Here is a 17,417-nt window from a genome sequence, read left to right on the forward strand (position 1 = left end):
GTCAAGCTTGAGTAATATAAGATATGCAACTGATAAATCAAACAGTAATCATTTAAACAATTCAATAGATATTTAATCAGGCAGGTGTCTGTAGATACAAGACCTGATGAGAATGAAGAAAATGCAACAAAGATGATGAGTATAAGAATTAATAATAAGGAGGTTGAAGATCAGAAGATTGAAAAGAATAGAGAAGTTGAGAGTGTTAGCAGCAGTACTAGTGTTAATGACTATAATGATAAGAAGAAATATAATTCCAGCAATGGTGAATTCAAAAGCATGCTAAGTCTAATTAAATTAACCAGTGTGCTGGTGAATCAAATGAATCAATCAGAGAACAAGAATAATTTTGTATTAGGAGTTTGAATTTTCTGTTCTCTGCTTCCCAATCCAGACAGTATTACAGCTCACTGCAAACATTATACATATAATATTAATTCCAGCTTAATTCAAAAATCTATTTCATGAAGTGCTCAATTAATTTATGCATCTCTGAACAAAAATTATGATTTTGTCATGAAGAAATTGTGTCAAGTTGATATTTTTAATAGTGGCTGCAACATCAGGCTGTCTTCTTCAGAAGTCTGGAGAGTGTGCACTGCTTATAAGTGGAAAGCTGATAAGATAAGACCATTAGCACCTGGAAAATCTGATGAAAGCAAACTGGAAGACCTAGATAATTAGATGAATGTTTATTTAAATAAGTATTACTCTGAGAAGAAATGTGTTGTGTTTAATTGTAAATTTGATAACCATATTAGGTCTAGAATTGTGTCTTTTCCTGTTAAAGAATAGCTAATAAATAAGAGAATTAAGAAGCTCAAAATTGAATTTGAACTAACAAGTTGGGAGAAGAAATTTTTCATATCAGTTCTTTATAAATGTGAAGAGGTGTTGATGTAGTTATTCAAAGATTTATATGGTGTTCATTCTGAATACTTGCCTTTGCAGATTATTAAGACAGAGTCTCATGAAGCTTGGCAGACTAAGACTTACTGAATTTCTCATACTCTACATGATAAGCTAATTAAAATCATTCAGAACAGATTAGAAGCTAAAATATTAGAGTCTTGCCATGATTTATATATTAATTTCTATTTTCTGGTCACAAAGAAACAGAAAGATGAATATTGTTTAGTTAATGCAGCACATATGTATAATAAAGTTACTATTTGAGATGCTTTTATTCCTTCTAATATTAATGAATATGCTGAAGACTTCAGCAGACTTGTTATGGCTAGCTTATGTAACTTGTTCTCTAGATATGATAATTTTTCATTAGCTGAAGAGAGCAGAAATATGACAGCCATTGCAACTTCTATTGAGCTCTTTTGCCATATAACTTTAGTTCAAGGGGCAATGAATTCACCAGCTCAAGTCTAATGCAGGATAATGAAGATTATATGAGAAGTTTTTCTAGAGATTGCTCAAGTCTTTATGGATAATCTTGAAGTAAAGAAATTATGTATTAAAGATGAAACTGAAGTCCTTCCAGAAATAAGAAGATTTATTTATAATCATCTGCAGAATCTGAACTATATTCTATAGCTTGTTGAAATCTCTGAAACTAGAATCTCTAATGTCAAATCTCAATTCTGCATATCTGAAGTCAATGTTGTTGGATGGATCTGCAACTATAATAAATGATAATCTGAGAAAACTAAGATGACTAAAATTGCAAATTGGCCTACTTCTATAAGTGTTACAGAATTATGAGAATTTCTAGAGCTTGCTAGATATTTCCAAATACTTATAGAGTATTATAGTTAGATAACTGAATCTTTACATTATCTGCTTCAACAAAATATTATATAATTATGAACTGAAGAGCAAAATGATATCTTTATGCTTTTGAAGAAAAAGTTATATTCATTCTCTATCATTCTTTTAATTAATTATGGACAAGATTCTTTGCTTATTACTGTGACTGTTGATGCCAGTAAATTAGAATGAGGAGAATGCATTATTCAGAAGTAATGAAAGGCTCAACATTCTGTATAATATGAATCCAGAGTATAGAATGATTCAGAGAAAATATATAATGCTGGCAAATGAAAATGCAGAGCTGTTTTGAAAGTCTTCAAGAAAGTTCAACATCATATCTATAGAGTATCCTTTATCTTGGAAATCAATGCAAAAACTTTTGTCACCCAACTTAATAGAACTGCTACAGATGTTCCAGAAGCTTTAGTTACTAATTGAATAGCTTGGATATGTCTCTTTGACTTTACTGTTAAACATGTTCCTGGAATGAAATATACAGCTGCTGATGGACTGTCTTGCTGAGAACTAGATACTGAAGAACAATCTGAATCTGAAGAAGATAAAGATCTGTTTGTCTTTATAAATTCTATAAGAGTTTTAGCTGGCTGAGCTCTTAATAGTGAAGATCTTAGAATACTGGACTTCACATATTCAGAAGAATTGGAGAAAATTACATGATATCTAATCACTCTATCAAAACTATTGAGTATGAAAGGAAAAGAGTACACAAGATTCTGAAAAAAAGCAATTAAATATGTGGTGGAGGCTGATCAATTATTTAGATAAGTGGAATCTGGTGTGTCTTTAAGATGTATTATGGACAATAAAGAACAATATAAACAAATTTTACATATAATGTACAACAAATTTGATTATAAAGAGTGAGAGAGAACATACTCTACCTTACAAGCTCAATACTGATAGTCAGAAATATATAAAGATGTGTCTGCTTATGTAAAGTACTGTTCTTAATATTAATAAAAAGATTCACAAAGATTAAGTGAAGAGCTTTATTCTACCTGGACTTCTATCTGTTGAAAGAAAGTTGAAATAAATATCAAACACATGTCTTTCTGTTGAGAATGAAATTATTTGATTGTTGTAAGATGTGACTTTACTGAATGAATAAAAGCTAGAGTATTGAAGAAAGCAACAGCTGAAGCTGTGGCCAAATTTCTTTATGAGAATATCATCTGTTGATGGGGCCTGTCTGCCAAATTTGTTATAGATGGAGAACCAGAGAATAAGAATATTGTGAAGACCTTACTGAAGAAATTTAACATCAAATGCATTGTTATTTTACTCTATAATTCTTCTGTAAATGATATAGTAGAAGTTGATTATAAGTCTTTGACTGATGAATTAGCTAAAGCCACTAATAGTACTGAAAGAGATTGAATTAAACATCTTTCTGTAATTCTGATGGTGAATTAAATGATAACTAAGGCTAGTACTGGTATCTCCTCTTATAGATTGCTAATGGGCCAGGAGGCAGTTCTTTCAGTTGAACTTGAGATTTTCACTTGACAAATAATTTTATAGTAAAATATCTGAATGACTGAAGATCTTCTTCTGATATGTGCACACCAAATCAAATAATGAGATGAGAATGTTCTGGAAGCAGCATATCATCAGCTCTGAATGCATACTAAGAATAAGAAATACTTTAATAATACTTATAATATTTGAATCAACTCTCTTCAATCTGGAGATCTTGTCTTGCTTTACAATATCAAAAAAGAACAGAATATGTCTAGAAACAATACTCTGTACTTTTAATGACTAGAACTCTATAGAGTTAAGTCTGTTAATCAAGAACTAGGTTTCTATCATCTTGAAAAGTTAGATGGCACTGAAATCAAAGAATCTATTGCAGAAAGCAGATTAAAGAAGTATCTTATAAGATCTGAAATAAAGCAGCTCAGTGATAGTTCAGCAGATTCAGATAAAGAGATGGAGAATGTTTCTTAAAGATATGCTACAAGAAGCCAGTCTAATAATTTCTCTAGCAGTTTCTTGAATGTTAGCTTCTTAAATAGAGGAAATGACTAAGATCAGAGTGAGAGCAAAAATGAAAATGATCAAGAAGAAATGAAGCAAACACAATTATTAACTGTTATACCAGATGACTGGAGCTTTGCTGTTATTATATCTTTACAAGATGTTTAATTTGTTGTATTTTATTTGCAAAAATGAAGTTTTTGCTTGCTTTTTTGAAAGATTTCTTTTATTTATCTGTAAAGTGAAGTTTTTGCTTGCTTATTTGAAAAGTTTCTCTTTCTTTATTATTTGCAGAAGTCTTCACTTTTTCTGAATTTTTTAAAAGATATTTAAAGACTGATTTTTCTTTTCTGAAACTTCTACTGTCTTTTACATTCAAGCTTGATTCTTTTTACAGATTCAACATTTTTAATACTTCTTCTTGTCTTCTATTTTGTTATTCTGACATTTGCAATTCTTTTTAGATTACTGATATTCTTTAAAATGGCTGGATGAAGCAACTTGCCTTCTCTAGCTCCTGCACCTGAAAACCAAGGCCTGGTTGTTATCAGAGATAGTGAAGTTAATCTGGATGGCCATTTCTTCAATAATCTAACAGCAGCTATGAAATACATTGATAATCAAGCTCTGCACTATTGCTACAGCCTACAGATCAAGCTAATGAATACACTGATGCAAGTAACTGATATGATTACTGACTTAATGGCTTATTTCTATTAATATGTTGAAAGATCCAGAGCTTGATAACATGTTACACATGCCAATTTCAAAGCTAATTTTCATGATGTCTGAAAGATTACCCTGAATGTTGAATGATATTGCATTAATATGCAAAAGATCAAGAATAAACTTGTTGCTATATGGAGTATTGACAGAATTGATACTATATAATTAAAAGTAGAAAGTCTGTAGGCAGCACAAAAGTTTTGCCATACTTTAAATGTCTACAAGAATTGGGATAAGTTTGCTAATAATATTAACAGCACTGTACTCTGAAGACTAGATACTACAGAAGCTGGATATTGCTGGAGCTTAGCTATATTGCCAGACAATTATACTACAGCTGATAAAGAAGTTAACTGTATATGTGAACTTTCTTCAAGAGATGCTTTATGCTGATGAGATCTTACTATTGGTAACTATGATTTTCTACAGCTGCTGGCTCTTCTACAGTTATCTAGCTTCTAATATTCAATTCAGAATATTGCTAGAAGTTCTTCTACTGCAAGCAGTCTCTGAGATCTACTGAAAGAACTGCAGTCTTCAAGATTATTAAGAGATATTCCAATGAGTGGAATGCCTATGCCACATAGCTGTAATGTGTTGAGAGCCTCTATATATAGCATAATGTTAATTAGATTGTGTGAATTTGAAACTGGCCAATTACAGTCATCATTTGGATTTACCAGTGTGCTGGCCAATTTATTCAGCTAATCAGAAGCTCTGAAGTGCTGCAGTGAAAGAATTGCAGTCATGTTAGTACACCAAACTCTTCAAGACTTAGATGATAATGATGAGTCTGTTATTTCTTCTGAAAGTGATGAAGAGATATCTTGACATGAGCATAAAGAATCTGTCATGATAGTATGCTCTGATACTTGCTGTTACTGTAGATTTGAACAGCAACTTCTGCAAAAGATAAAGAGTATTAAAATATGTTCAGAATTGGAGCTTATTTGCATTCTGAAGCAATTAGAAAAGGTATTTAGTGATAAGAAAGCTGATATCTATCTATACTATAATTATGCAAAACTAATAGCTTCAAAACTCAGATTACAGACTCACATACTTAATAGAGAGAAGCTTCTCAACCATTTGGCTCACATTTATAGAAATTGTTGCAATATTAGCTCAGTCAAGATCAATAACAGCATCTACCTCTGGTTCCATTTGATAAATAGACTGGCTAGAGCTGAAGATGCTTTAGATATTTACAAATTCAAACATTAGTTAATTATCTCTCTGGTCACAAACATGAGAATGTTTGACTTTAACTGATACACACAGATTACTGAAGTTAACAAGTTCACCACCAGCAATCTTCAGAAGAAATGGGAGATCACTAGATCTGTTATTATTCTTCAGCTAATATACTGGTGGAATGATAAGTTATAAGATGCCACCACTACAGTACTCACTTGAATCAATAATGAATACAATATGTACTACTATCATCAGTAAATAATGGAAGATCACAACAATTACAGATGATTGAGAACAATGTATTACAGTATTGGCTAATAACTCATGCACCAGAACCCTGTGTACTATTTATATTATATGCTGACAAGATCTGACCATGCTTGGAAATTAATCTCCTATCCATATTATGTCAAGTATGCTAAGCCAGGGGATAAAACTGGATTTTGCCATATTGATGTCAATATTTCAGATGCTATTACTACTAGAAGAGGTATTAACATAATACAAGAATTCTTGATCTTAATGGCAGAAAAGCTTGATGACTGCACAGAAATCTTGCCAGAAATGCATAATTATCTAGAGAATTAGTAAGAACTAGTTGAAGAATGAGGCTTATTTACTGATAGCTATATTCACTGCATTAAGAATACAATGTATATTAAAGATGATAAAAGAAAATTTAGTATTAGATAAACTGATATTATTTGCAAATCTGACAATATTCAAATTACAAGCCCTCTGCTGCTCCATGAAGCTTACAGTTCATGCAAAAAGATTCAGTATATTATACTATTCTAGTATATGGTAATTCAGAAGAATCATGAACATCTTGAAGTTAATAAAGCTAGTATCTGATTACAGCTCTCCACCATATATAGAGATCTAGTTTCAGAGCCATCATCATCTTCTGGCCATTGAAACTGTTATACATCAGTTCCATATCAATTTCCTACTGCTATTCAATTGCAAGACTTAGAAGCTATATTGAATGTCTTGATAGACTAAATTAGGTGGAACAACTTTATAGTAATTAAGAAGCTTGATACTCTCTTTAGATCAGAAGAGAAGAAGACTCAGGACTTTATTAATAACTAGTATCTAAAGGCCACATGAATTGCTTTGAATGCTATTGTCAAGATATATCAAATTGAAAAGAAAGCTTTTGGTAACAAATTCTATTAATATTATATGCACAATAATATTAATCCAGTATCAGTTTAGCCTTCTTCTTCTTCTGAGAACTTGATGGAAGAAGAGAATTATGATAATCACTATTAGAAATTACTGCTGTCACTCTCTTTATTCTTATTTTCTATCTCTTTTCTTACCAAATTGTTACTAATTCTTAGTCTCTTATTTTCTTTACTAAATTGTCTTTGTTTTGTTTCAGATGTTGCCTGTTGTCAGGGGATACCAATATTGAAAGCTAGAAGAAAATGTAGTAAAGATTCTGATACTATATTAGAACAAAGATTGTTCTGGTCCAAGACACAAAATCTCTCCAGCTACTATCTCTAAGCTATATAAATTATCTATAGCTTCTGCATCTTACTCAATATCTTTGTGCATCTTTGTACTTTTCTACACACTTATTCTTTATTGCTAGTCTGGTTATTAGTTAGAGAATATGAAGATCTCTTGTTTATAAAGCTTGCTACTGTTTCTTATTAGAGCTGCCTGTATTAGTACAGGCTCTTTAGTACTATTATTTCTTATAAGCTTAGGTGTCTGTTAAGGCATGCTTCTCTGTTCTTACTACTCAGCCATTACCATTCTTACTATGTTGTGATTTTTCATCCTTCTTGCGCTCTCACCATCTCAACCAACTCGCCTACTTTGACGAGGCATCCCATCGTACCCCGCTTCATTGGCACTCATATACTTCTTATTCTGGATGGGCACAGCAGTCATCTTACTCCAGAATTTGATTATATCTGCAAAGAGAATAAGATTATTCCTCTGTGCATGCCAGCACATTCATCACACCTCTTGCAGCCTCTTGATGTGAGTGTTTTTGCAGTTTTGAAGCGGGCATATGACAGTCTAGTTGAACAGTGAATGCAGCTTGGAATCAACACTATTAAGAAGACAGATTTTCTGGATGCCTATTCTTATAGAGGCCTTCAAGGCTCAGAACATTCAAAGTGGCTTCATGGCTACTGGAATAGCCTCATTTGACCTAGATCAGGTTCTTCAGCAGCTGGATATTCAACTCTGAACCCCTACTCCCCCAGCTAGCCAATCTAGCAACTTGATGTCATCCTGGATCCTACAAACACCTCACAACCCCCAGCAATTGCATAGGCAGGTGGATAAGGTCGAATCTTATGGAGCAGGGGCTTGAGAGCTCACCCCAGGGCTTAACAGAAGGATTTGACCAAATTATCAAGGCCTGCAAATATGGAATGGTCAATGCCACTATTATGAAGAAGCAATATCAGAATATATTTGCTGCAAATGAGAAAGAGAAGCAAAAACATACAAGATCTAAGCACTGAATTCAATGTGGAGGAGGTCTAACTAGAGAAGAGATTGCTGAGCTTGCCATTCCACCTGCTTAACCTGTTGAACAGTCAGTTGCTCAACTCTCTGAGCCCACAGCCTCAGAGCCTGCATCATGTTTGCAGGCACCACCAAGGTGTACAAACTGCCATATTTTAGGCCATACAAGAAGAAGCTGCCGCAGTCCTATTGCAATGTAATTTAATCTATTTAGGGGTTGTTGAGTGTAGATATTTCAGGTTAAATTCTAGTTAGTTGGGATGCCTTAATTTAATCTTTCGCTCGCTTGCGGATTTCGCTCGCTTGTGGATTACATTAATAGTTAACATAGTAAAAGTTATTTTATTATCTTTTTACTGACATGTAAGTAAAAAATCTTCTGGCGAGTTTTGGCCTGCAGCCATGCATATCCTAATCCGGCTTAGCGCAATTCCCCAAATGTTTGTGCATCATAAGATCACCCGCCACTGTTGTGTTTCCCATTTTCACGTCACTCACACTTGACATCCTGCTGTCAGCGACGCCCGTATCATTGCACCTTCATTGCTCAGGTCTTCTGCATACAGGTGTTTTCTGCCGAGCTCCCCGTTTCTCTTGAAGCAAAACACTACCTTGCCTCCTTGGTGTGACAACCCGTCGTCCACCCTGATGGATCTACCCGCCACCTCTGTTGGACCACAGGTTGAATTTCAGGATGAGAAACGTCAGATGCTGCTGGGTAAATTGAAAGACACTCTGGATTGTACCGTGTCTCCAACGGCCTGGGCTTGTCTATGGCTTTCCGATATCTCGACTCTGGAAGAAAAAGTGGCGCCAGTTAACCCTTCCCAGCTCGAGATCAACCGGTCCTTCCTCGAGAACTTTGACCTTGGCGTAATAGTCCGCCAGTGTGTGTTTCCAATAACCTTTTCTAGGAACTTTCTCAGCTAATATCTCTTCATTTTCAGGGTCTCAACGGCACCGCTCGAAATCGACCACGTCAAGTCCTCGATCCACTCCCTCAGTACGATCCAAAGCCTCTTTGCCATCGACCCCACTGCAACAGTTGGCGAGAAGCGACCAACCAGAGGCGCAGGAATCTGAATTGCAGCCCGCAACATCAGTAACAATGATCACCACTCCAACTCGCGGTGTGAAGTGTAAAGTGGGGGACGTCGAGACCAAACCGACAATGTCGAAAAGAATGCAGGGGGATAATGAGCCTCGATCGATCATCGCCAAAGAAGAAGTGAGCACTTCTCTGACTGATGATAAAATTCCCACTAACAATATCATAGTGCCGCAGAAGAGATGGGGCCTTGTGCATTCTGACAAAGTATCCGGACCCCATTGATGTCGCCCATATCTTTCCCTTCTCTATGGGCAGTGACAAGCAGGATAAGAGCTTTTGGAACTTACTCAAAATTTTCTGGTCCCAAGAACGTGTCGATGCATGGTACAATGCGGTTTTCCAGCGAGGAACCGAAGTTTTAGAAAACCTGATGTGTTTCGCTCCACACGTGCATCGCTGGCATACAAAAGGACTCTTCGCTCTACAGCCTGTGAAAATGTCTGAAGACGGTAAATGCCTGACACTGAAATTTTACTGGCTCCCAAGGCGTTCAACTTCGGTTGAAATGGACATCATGGACACCCCTTCCATTCCCGAGGATCTCACTGGACTGCCCCGGAACCTCAAAGCCTGGAATGTGATCACCGAACGCAAAATCTGTTCAGGCGACGAAATACACCTCGAAACACCCGATCCGGATAATCTCCCTTTGCCAGATGTGCGGATACTAGACATGCAGTGGGTGTTGCAGCGTCTCATGGCATTAAGTGGAGCCGCTGAGCCTTGTGACAATTACCTCAACGATGACGACGATGAGGAGGGAGACCCTGTGAGCGTTGAGGGCTCACAAATCGACGAGGACGATTATGGATGGGTAAGCGGCTGGGTTCACAATCAGTCTGAGATATCTGTCCGTTGATAGATGGTGAGCTCCAAGCTCTGTATCGGGTGCTTGAGCAAGATGACCGAAGGTTGAGGATAAAATGGTCTCATTGTCTATCAATATGTTCATTTATATTGATAACTCTCTCCAACATCAGCAATGATGGAAGACTAAGCTACAAAGACTTCCCTCCATGTTATCAATGCCAACTCTATCAGGTACACTTTCACTCTCTTTGACACAATCCAGCGTCGACGGATATACAGACAGCCGCATTATACTCACAGGGTGTTTTTCTAAACCAAAGTAACCAGAAGGGATGTTTTTTCACCGCGGTAAAAGAACATAGTTTTGGCGGCGCGGTAGGCGCTTTCAGACTCTGCTGAGACTGCGGAACCGATCACTTGGCTAACTCAGCCCGCTTCTGGCAAACAGACTTTGAGGAGCTTCTTAGGGAAGCACGGATATTCTTGTTGACTGGAGATTGCTTCCCTGTACCATGTTGTCTGGTGTTCTCTTCGCGGTTGGGCTTGGGGTATCAAGACACGGCCTCTCTGACCTGCGGGAGCCTGCTTATATACTAGAAAGAGGTAAGTATTGCCTTGGGTCGAACTCAGTGAGTTAAAAGCGGCCTCGTTTGGCCGTCGGCTCGGCGTAAGACTGAGAAAGAGAAAATGGCACCAAGAGTAACCATTTGAGGCACCAGACTCGCCGTGTGATCAGTAAATTGAGTAAATTTACAAATAAGAGAGTTAAAATAAATAAAATTGATAAGACTGTTTATTAAGTGTCTATATACTCTACATATAAATTCTAAAGTCTATATTCAACAATGTTGTTGAGATATGAGAACAAAAAAGTTGAGATTTGTATGATGGTATGGTAATATGGATGTACCAGTGACCTTGGGAGTTGGAACCCTGACTAGATTAGGCTCGTGAAGGGCCTGGACCGTTTATGTTCCCTTCTTCTCTCGTAAGTGTGTCTTTCCCGGGTTTTGAGCAACGCCCTCGGCGTCAGTAACAGTGATAGCCCGCGAACGGAGGCACGCTGAAAGGACATCACACTGCACGCTTCGGTGGTAAACTTGATTCTTTATCGAAGCAAGCAGCTGGGCCGCATTCAAGGACTGCAGAAACGAAGCGCGCCTTGCCCCCGGGTTCAACCATGTCTTGAGCTGCTGTCGCCGAACCTGGGTCGCCCCTTTCCGCTGCACATGAGGGCGCTTCTTGGAGCCTCAGACGGAGCGTGACCTTGTGGCATAGCTAACGGAGTTCGGGAGCTTTATCCTTCAAAGTCTGCAAGCAAAAACACGGGTCATGCAGAAATTTAAAGTTCAGGTCTTTTACACTTTGACAAGCGGTCAGCGCGAAAGAATTGATTTTAAGCGTATTCAAGCGAAGCCTCGAGTATGATATAGAAATTAGCTGCCAGAATAGATCTGTAAAACCCCTTATCTGAGGTCGAAAGACGGAAACAGCACACGGTGTTGCCCCATCGTTGATTGCCGAAGCTGCTTGCATACGCGGTGAAAAGTGGCAGAATAGTCTCGCTGTGAGACCTCTGGGCGTCGCCAGGAAGGTTATTTTGTTGGGAGCTCGCATTCTCGCTCAAATCAAACGGTTGATAGGATTAACCATACATGAAATGACAATGTCGGAAGGAGGCGATGATGCACCTCCAAGACTAGAGTCCCTTCAACGAGCCAGGTCATGGATTCCCTCAGTCCCTGCACCCATCAAGCGCGTTTTCGACAAGTTTCCTCTTAAAACATACCCGGCGAACGCGATTCCTTCACGATCACTACCGGACTCCAGCGAACATCGTTTATATGTGTTCTCAAATGCGCGGGGCTGCAAACAGTCCGCTCCCTCGCATAATCCCCAGTGTCTTAAATGGCAGGTCAGTTCTTCGAACCCAATTCCGCTATGATAGCTGAAAATTCGGCAATGGTGTAGGCCTACCTAAAATTCTCTGGGATAAGATTTCGGATAATTTCCTCAAATAATCATGCCTCTCCTACCGGATCTCTTCCTTTCCTTCTCCCCGGCGCCCAATCGAGTGGGTCGAGTGAAGCGTTAAACCCCATACCATCTAACAAGCTGCAAAGATGGACAGTTGAGCAATTAGGCATTAAGGAAGAGGAACCGACTGACATGCGCTTTGACGCATACTCTTCACTTCTGGACCATCGCCTACGAAATGCCTGGGTTAGTCCAGATTTTGCCTCAAATTGTTTCGACTGAATTCTAACACGGAACGGCAGCTTTACACCTTGTATCTAGATCCCTTGAATTTCAGCTCCGTCGCGCGCAAGCTTTATGTCAACCCCTTCACTGCGAATTTCCTTGTACGAATGGCCATAGCCACAGAATTACAGGATGCTGCGAGAAAAGAGCTTCTAAAACGTTCGCCTTATATTGATGTCGATGACTTAATGGCAGAGGCCAACAATGCGTTCGAATCCCTATCTATCCTGCTGGGAAGTAACTTGTTTTTTTTCAACAGAGAAACTCCTGGTTTATTCGACGCGAGTGTTTTCGCATATACCCATTTGATATTGGATGAAAAGCTCGGGTGGAAACATAATCCCCTGGAAATGCACTTGAGGCGATACGACAACCTTGTGAAGCATCGACAACGACTACTAGAAGCATACTTCTAGGGTATTTTTGAGCGTGGCATCTTACGGCGATGATAGAATTATCGGTTATTATAGACGAGTGGGAAATATACTTTGTACGATACATGGAGAGATACGGGCACCTGTATACGATATCTGCTGAATGATTCTAAACATGATATTCTTCATTTCTTCCTAAAGCAGCCACCATACCAGACCCGCACTCCAATCCATTTTTTCGCGCGTGGTCCCAGCTTCTCCGCCAACTCTTCGTCTATGCTGCTTTCCTTCAATTCTCCAACCAATTCAAATCCAGCTATATTCGCCTCTTCGAGGGTTTCTGCTACCGTATGCGAATAACTTGTTGGCCTGATTTTAACCCCAGTTTCTGGATGCACAAACCCGGCCTGACTTATCCCTCCCATCTCAGAGTGCATATTCGTCAACAATAAAACTCCTCCCGGCCTCAGCATGGCAGCAACGGCCTTGAAGAATTCTTTGAGGGGGACATGTTCCAACACCAAAGTCGAGATGACACCATTGGCCCCAAACGCCGACAGTGGCGGAATGGGTTCCTTCAAGAGATTATATGTCTCAAACGAAACTCTATCCTTCGCCTCGTTAGGATCGAAACGAAGTGCCTCTGCGAAATATTCGGCGGTCTTCTTACGAGCGACGTCCAGCATCTTATTTGACGGTTCGAGTCCTATAATTCTCAGATTCTCCGCACCAGCACGGATGAGTGAAAGAGTATTTCTCCCCGTCCCGCAACCTAAGTCGATGATTTTCGGTGGAGATTCAGCGCTATTAACTTGGGAAAGAAAGAAATGGAGTAGAGTTTGCAGTTCCAACGTGTCAAGACGCTGGAGAAAGTTTCCATCTGTGTCGTAAACCTGTACGAGAAGGGACATTTAGCGAGGGTGTTGTGTATGGTGGTAAAGGCCATGTAGCTACCTCTGCCCATTGGTCATATGCCTCGATTGTGTCAAGGTATTTGATTTCTCGGGGAGGAGAAGGCGATGCAGGCAAGGCAGAATTGGAAATCATGGATACCATTTTCGTATCAGATAGGGTTTATTCAACTTGGACGAGGCGCAATCAGGCTATTACAAGTAGAAAATGCTCTTTTATCGTCGTTATCTCGTCTTCGTTTTAGGGCTCTCAGCAGCTTATATCTGAAATGGACAGAATATCCGGGTGGGAATCTTGCCATTCGGCCCTCGAGTCTTAGACTCTTGATGATTTGTAACCTATATATCCACCAGCCATGAATACGATCGACAAGAGCCCACCCGGCTCTGAGTCATGGTTATGCTCACATGGATGTCCTGCATCTAAAACGGAGCCAAAGCAGGGGCCAAATCGAAAAGGTGGCGGTCCATACGGAGTATCCCATCCTCCTTTGGTAGAGAAAAAAAAGTATGAGAGTCTTCACCTCCACGCAGACCTTTACCATACCTGGCGTCAAGTAAAGAATTTATCAGATCAAACAAAAAAAATGAAGGCGGCGTCCTCCGACAGGCTAAAAAAAGTTAACTTCGCTGTTCAGGTCCTACCCGGAATCGAACCGGGGTCAACGGAAGACTCCGAAATCAATCAGAATCCGCTATGCTAACCGCTACACCATAGAACCGCTTAGTAACCATCACCCAATATATAACATCATGTACCTCATGAGTTCTTCGAGGAAGAAACAAGAGAGGAAACTCTTCCGTGCTCAGTCTTCAGCAATTACCTTGATATTGAAACAGATCTCTTTCCGGCGACACGTCAAGTCATATCATACATTCAACCCCCATACTCCTCAAAACGCCATCGCAGGCTCGCAGCAGCATCCAAAACCATCAAAGAACCGCAAATGGTACTAACAGCTTAAGTATTCACCCACGAAAATCAACCCGAAAAAATATGGGCATCCACCTAGTACACCGTCCCGCCAAACGGTGCAGTTTCTTTCAAATCTTCCACGAGATCTTCAACGTTGCTTAGATATTTCCCCAGTAGCGCTTGCTTTTCCTCCGTGGTTTTCGTGTCTTGGGCGGCGCCGTCGCGTCCAGTATCCCCAGCTCCATTTGTACTCCTCGAGAACTTACCCCCGCCCTTTGGTGGAGCCAGGATTCCCGCATTTGACCCTGCCGAAGGGCTCGAGGGTGCTTCGGGCATAAGGTAAAAATATAGAAACTCAACGAGTTTCAGCTTAACCTCACGCGACGTAGAGCGCAGTTTGAACAGCGATGTAATAGTCAAAAGGCCATCAAGCTCTTCAAACGTCCGTGTGTTCGCGGGGTTGTCAAGGAGAGCGGTGACGAGTGTAAGGAGGGTACATGACTGAATTGCGGGGCAGTTGGCGGGCTCGAGGAGGTCGAGGAGAAGATTCATGTAAACTTCCCTGGCGAATAGAGCACGAGATGGTGGGTGAAGGAGCAAGACACCTTGTATTAAATCCAGAGCAGCAATAATCAAGAGGTCATTAGCACCATTGCTCCCGCGACCTAGGAGGTGTTCAAGGCACGAAATCAATCGTAATGCAACTATCCCGGTGTATCCGACAAGTCAGTCTCGGAGATTATTTTCCAACTGAAACAATAAATAAATAAACTAAAGAAAGAGAAAAATATATATATATATATATATACCATTCCACTGAAACCCTTCCTGCAGCTTATAAAACTCCCTAAACGCCGGGTCGTCGCAGAGTTCACTCAAGGATTTGGGCAGAGGGGGCGCGGCTCCTAGGGTAATCATCGACCGTCGCTTTTCCGATGCTGATACTTTTGATCTTGATAAACATATTTGCGCAAGTAGGCCTTCGACTTGACGCAGCCCTTTGCGAATCTTAGTCTGATCATACGATGATAGATAGTCAAAAGAATGCGCTAGAAGTGCCTCCATTGGAATGTCCGTGTCGCGACTAAGTGACGCCTATGAGTATTGTCGGTAAAACCTATTTCTCCAAAAGAAACAATATAAAAAATTAAGAATTGACAGGGAAAGGAAATGAAAATAAAAGACGCGATGGTTATTCCATTTGGATGCCTGGCATCCCGACTCGAGAGATATGCTCGGGACGTTGAGCGGCTTACAGAGTACTCCGTACTCCGTACTTGAATCAGCTAAACGTAAATAGGCCGGGTTGCTGGCACGGCAACTGCTTATGTAAACTCTGCAGCGGCTCACATCCCGCGGGCGCTGGACGGCGATCCACAGTCTACAGCGGAAACTCAGCTTCCTTGAGCCAACCGATGAGATCTTCTCCATATGCCCCGAGGGACGCGATGAGAGCGGACGCAGTGATGATGGGCGGGATTTTTTAAAGTGTGGCAGTTAACGGATATTGCAAATTTTAACGTTACGGGATCTGCGCCATCTCGTCTGGCCCGATTCAGCCACTGCGGGTTCTTTTCCAAGTATTGGATGAATTATCATAGCTTGTGTCGATGAGTTCTCCAAACCCATTTGCATGAAATGTTACGGTGATTGAAAGCAGAATGGTTTGTTTGAGAATGAAGCACAGGACGACATCGCGCAGGATCATTTCCTAAAACATAAACTTGACAACCGGCCAATTGTCCAATAACGGTAGAAAGTTGGAGGCTTGAACACCACAAGCAACGGACAGACATCACAGTTAAGACTTGAATTTTGTGGCCCAAACCTTGTGCCCATTAGGATATGCAAGGTACAAAGGCAAAATTGTCTCGACTTGACAGTCCAGAACGGAAAGCGCCTTTTACTTGCTGGTTAGCGATTTGGGTGCTCCAAGACTCCGTCAATGGAAAATAATGACAAAACTCTCCTCACATAACTAGTTAGTGCCTTCTCCGGCGTGCTTACATGGCCTGCCATGCATTATGATTAACTAGATGGGCTTTTTCCCCCCCCGTGCTTCTAATCGCCTGTCAGACCGCCAGCCCCGTCAATACTATCCACCCGACACCACTCGCTTGTTTCATGTATACAAAGGCATTGTTTTCAGGAACATGAGGCCAATAATCCACGGTTACATGTCCCTCTGTGGGAAGTGCTCCATACTGTATGTACGGAGTACATATGTACTGCACAAATTGCATCTTCGCCGCCCGCACCTCTTCTCCAATCCATCTATTGGTACCCCAATGCCGCCCTCAGATTCAATCGATCGGGCAGATCCAATATATGTCAAAAGGAACAGACCTTTCGTCAACAATTCTGTTGGCGTAAAGTACCGTTGAATCCCGCGATCCACAAAGGGGCGATACGAAATATCCATAGTCGTATGTGCCGCGACAGATGATCGCTGACCAGTGCTGCTTCAAGTGAGGGACAGAACTTTAAATCGGGTTCAAGAACAGCTCTGGAAGGCATCTGGAGCAGGTTTCTCGGTTGAACTGAAGCTCGTTCCCTCTACGATAGGGATTTGAGAGAATTTGTAAATACATAGGATTGAGCAACCAATGCTGGAGTACGCACACGTACTCACTACATGCTCCGTAGTTGCCCTCAGCCTTCGACCAAAAAAAAAGTAGCATAGAGAGGTTTGTTAGTTCGAATTCCGAGTAGTAGAGCAAGGTAAGTTGAGAACCGAGAGAACTCCATCTGATTGCGGCATTGAGATCCGAGAAAACCGCCTTGCCGCAGCATGGCTCGTATCGCATTGGTCTACAGGACTTTGTCGCTACATTGTTGCAAGA

General features: G+C 40.2%; 4 protein-coding genes and 1 non-coding gene across 5 annotated transcripts; 2 read left to right on the forward strand and 3 right to left on the reverse strand.

Annotated features, from left to right (window-relative positions):
- Positions 1-8,698: 8,698 nt before the first annotated feature.
- On the forward strand, positions 8,699-10,959 carry CIMG_05945 (uncharacterized protein). The gene is made up of 3 exons (XM_001242048.2): positions 8,699-9,079; positions 9,138-9,418; positions 9,468-10,959. The coding sequence occupies exons 1-3, from the start codon at positions 8,839-8,841 to the stop codon at positions 10,158-10,160; spliced, it is 1,215 nt and encodes a 404-aa protein (XP_001242049.2). The 5' UTR covers positions 8,699-8,838; the 3' UTR covers positions 10,161-10,959.
- Positions 10,960-11,593: 634 nt separating this feature from the next.
- On the forward strand, positions 11,594-13,559 carry CIMG_11639 (mitochondrial outer membrane protein). Its single transcript, XM_012358625.1, has 3 exons — positions 11,594-12,026; positions 12,083-12,334; positions 12,391-13,559. Exons 1-3 carry the CDS (start codon positions 11,778-11,780, stop codon positions 12,787-12,789), a joined length of 900 nt encoding a protein of 299 aa, XP_012214048.1. The 5' UTR covers positions 11,594-11,777; the 3' UTR covers positions 12,790-13,559.
- Positions 12,875-14,192, reverse strand: CIMG_05946 (methyltransferase small domain-containing protein). Its single transcript, XM_001242049.2, has 3 exons — positions 14,067-14,192; positions 13,702-13,997; positions 12,875-13,640 (listed from the first exon to the last, which is right to left on the reverse strand). The coding sequence occupies exons 2-3, from the start codon at positions 13,801-13,803 to the stop codon at positions 12,933-12,935; spliced, it is 810 nt and encodes a 269-aa protein (XP_001242050.2). The 5' UTR covers positions 13,804-13,997; positions 14,067-14,192; the 3' UTR covers positions 12,875-12,932.
- Positions 14,193-14,294: 102 nt separating this feature from the next.
- Positions 14,295-14,380, reverse strand: CIMG_15044. The gene has a single exon. It is a non-coding gene; the product is annotated as a tRNA-Gln (tRNA).
- A 57-nt stretch (positions 14,381-14,437) lies between these two features.
- CIMG_05947 (cell division control protein 14) lies at positions 14,438-15,803 on the reverse strand. The gene is made up of 2 exons (XM_001242050.2): positions 15,384-15,803; positions 14,438-15,278 (listed from the first exon to the last, which is right to left on the reverse strand). Exons 1-2 carry the CDS (start codon positions 15,637-15,639, stop codon positions 14,668-14,670), a joined length of 867 nt encoding a protein of 288 aa, XP_001242051.2. The 5' UTR covers positions 15,640-15,803; the 3' UTR covers positions 14,438-14,667.
- Between the last annotated feature and the right edge of the window lie 1,614 nt (positions 15,804-17,417).

Source organism: Coccidioides immitis, assembly GCF_000149335.2.
Source record: "Coccidioides immitis RS genomic scaffold supercont3.2, whole genome shotgun sequence".
Taxonomy (NCBI): Eukaryota; Fungi; Ascomycota; class Eurotiomycetes; order Onygenales; family Onygenaceae; genus Coccidioides; species Coccidioides immitis.

Coding starts and splice junctions, on each gene's coding strand:
- CIMG_05945 (XM_001242048.2), top strand. CDS start 8,839: ATGGATCTACCCGCCACCTCTGTTGGACCACAGGTTGAATTTCAGGAT. Junction 9,080..9,137: donor TGGCGTAATAGTCCGCCAGT/GTGTGTTTCCAA, acceptor CTTCATTTTCAG/GGTCTCAACGGCACCGCTCG. Junction 9,419..9,467: donor CGATCATCGCCAAAGAAGAA/GTGAGCACTTCT, acceptor ACAATATCATAG/TGCCGCAGAAGAGATGGGGC.
- CIMG_11639 (XM_012358625.1), top strand. CDS start 11,778: ATGTCGGAAGGAGGCGATGATGCACCTCCAAGACTAGAGTCCCTTCAA. Junction 12,027..12,082: donor CCCAGTGTCTTAAATGGCAG/GTCAGTTCTTCG, acceptor GCAATGGTGTAG/GCCTACCTAAAATTCTCTGG. Junction 12,335..12,390: donor ATCGCCTACGAAATGCCTGG/GTTAGTCCAGAT, acceptor ACGGAACGGCAG/CTTTACACCTTGTATCTAGA.
- CIMG_05946 (XM_001242049.2), bottom strand. CDS start 13,803: ATGGTATCCATGATTTCCAATTCTGCCTTGCCTGCATCGCCTTCTCCT. Junction 13,641..13,701: donor CATATGACCAATGGGCAGAG/GTAGCTACATGG, acceptor CTTCTCGTACAG/GTTTACGACACAGATGGAAA.
- CIMG_05947 (XM_001242050.2), bottom strand. CDS start 15,639: ATGGAGGCACTTCTAGCGCATTCTTTTGACTATCTATCATCGTATGAT. Junction 15,279..15,383: donor GGAAGGGTTTCAGTGGAATG/GTATATATATAT, acceptor ACACCGGGATAG/TTGCATTACGATTGATTTCG.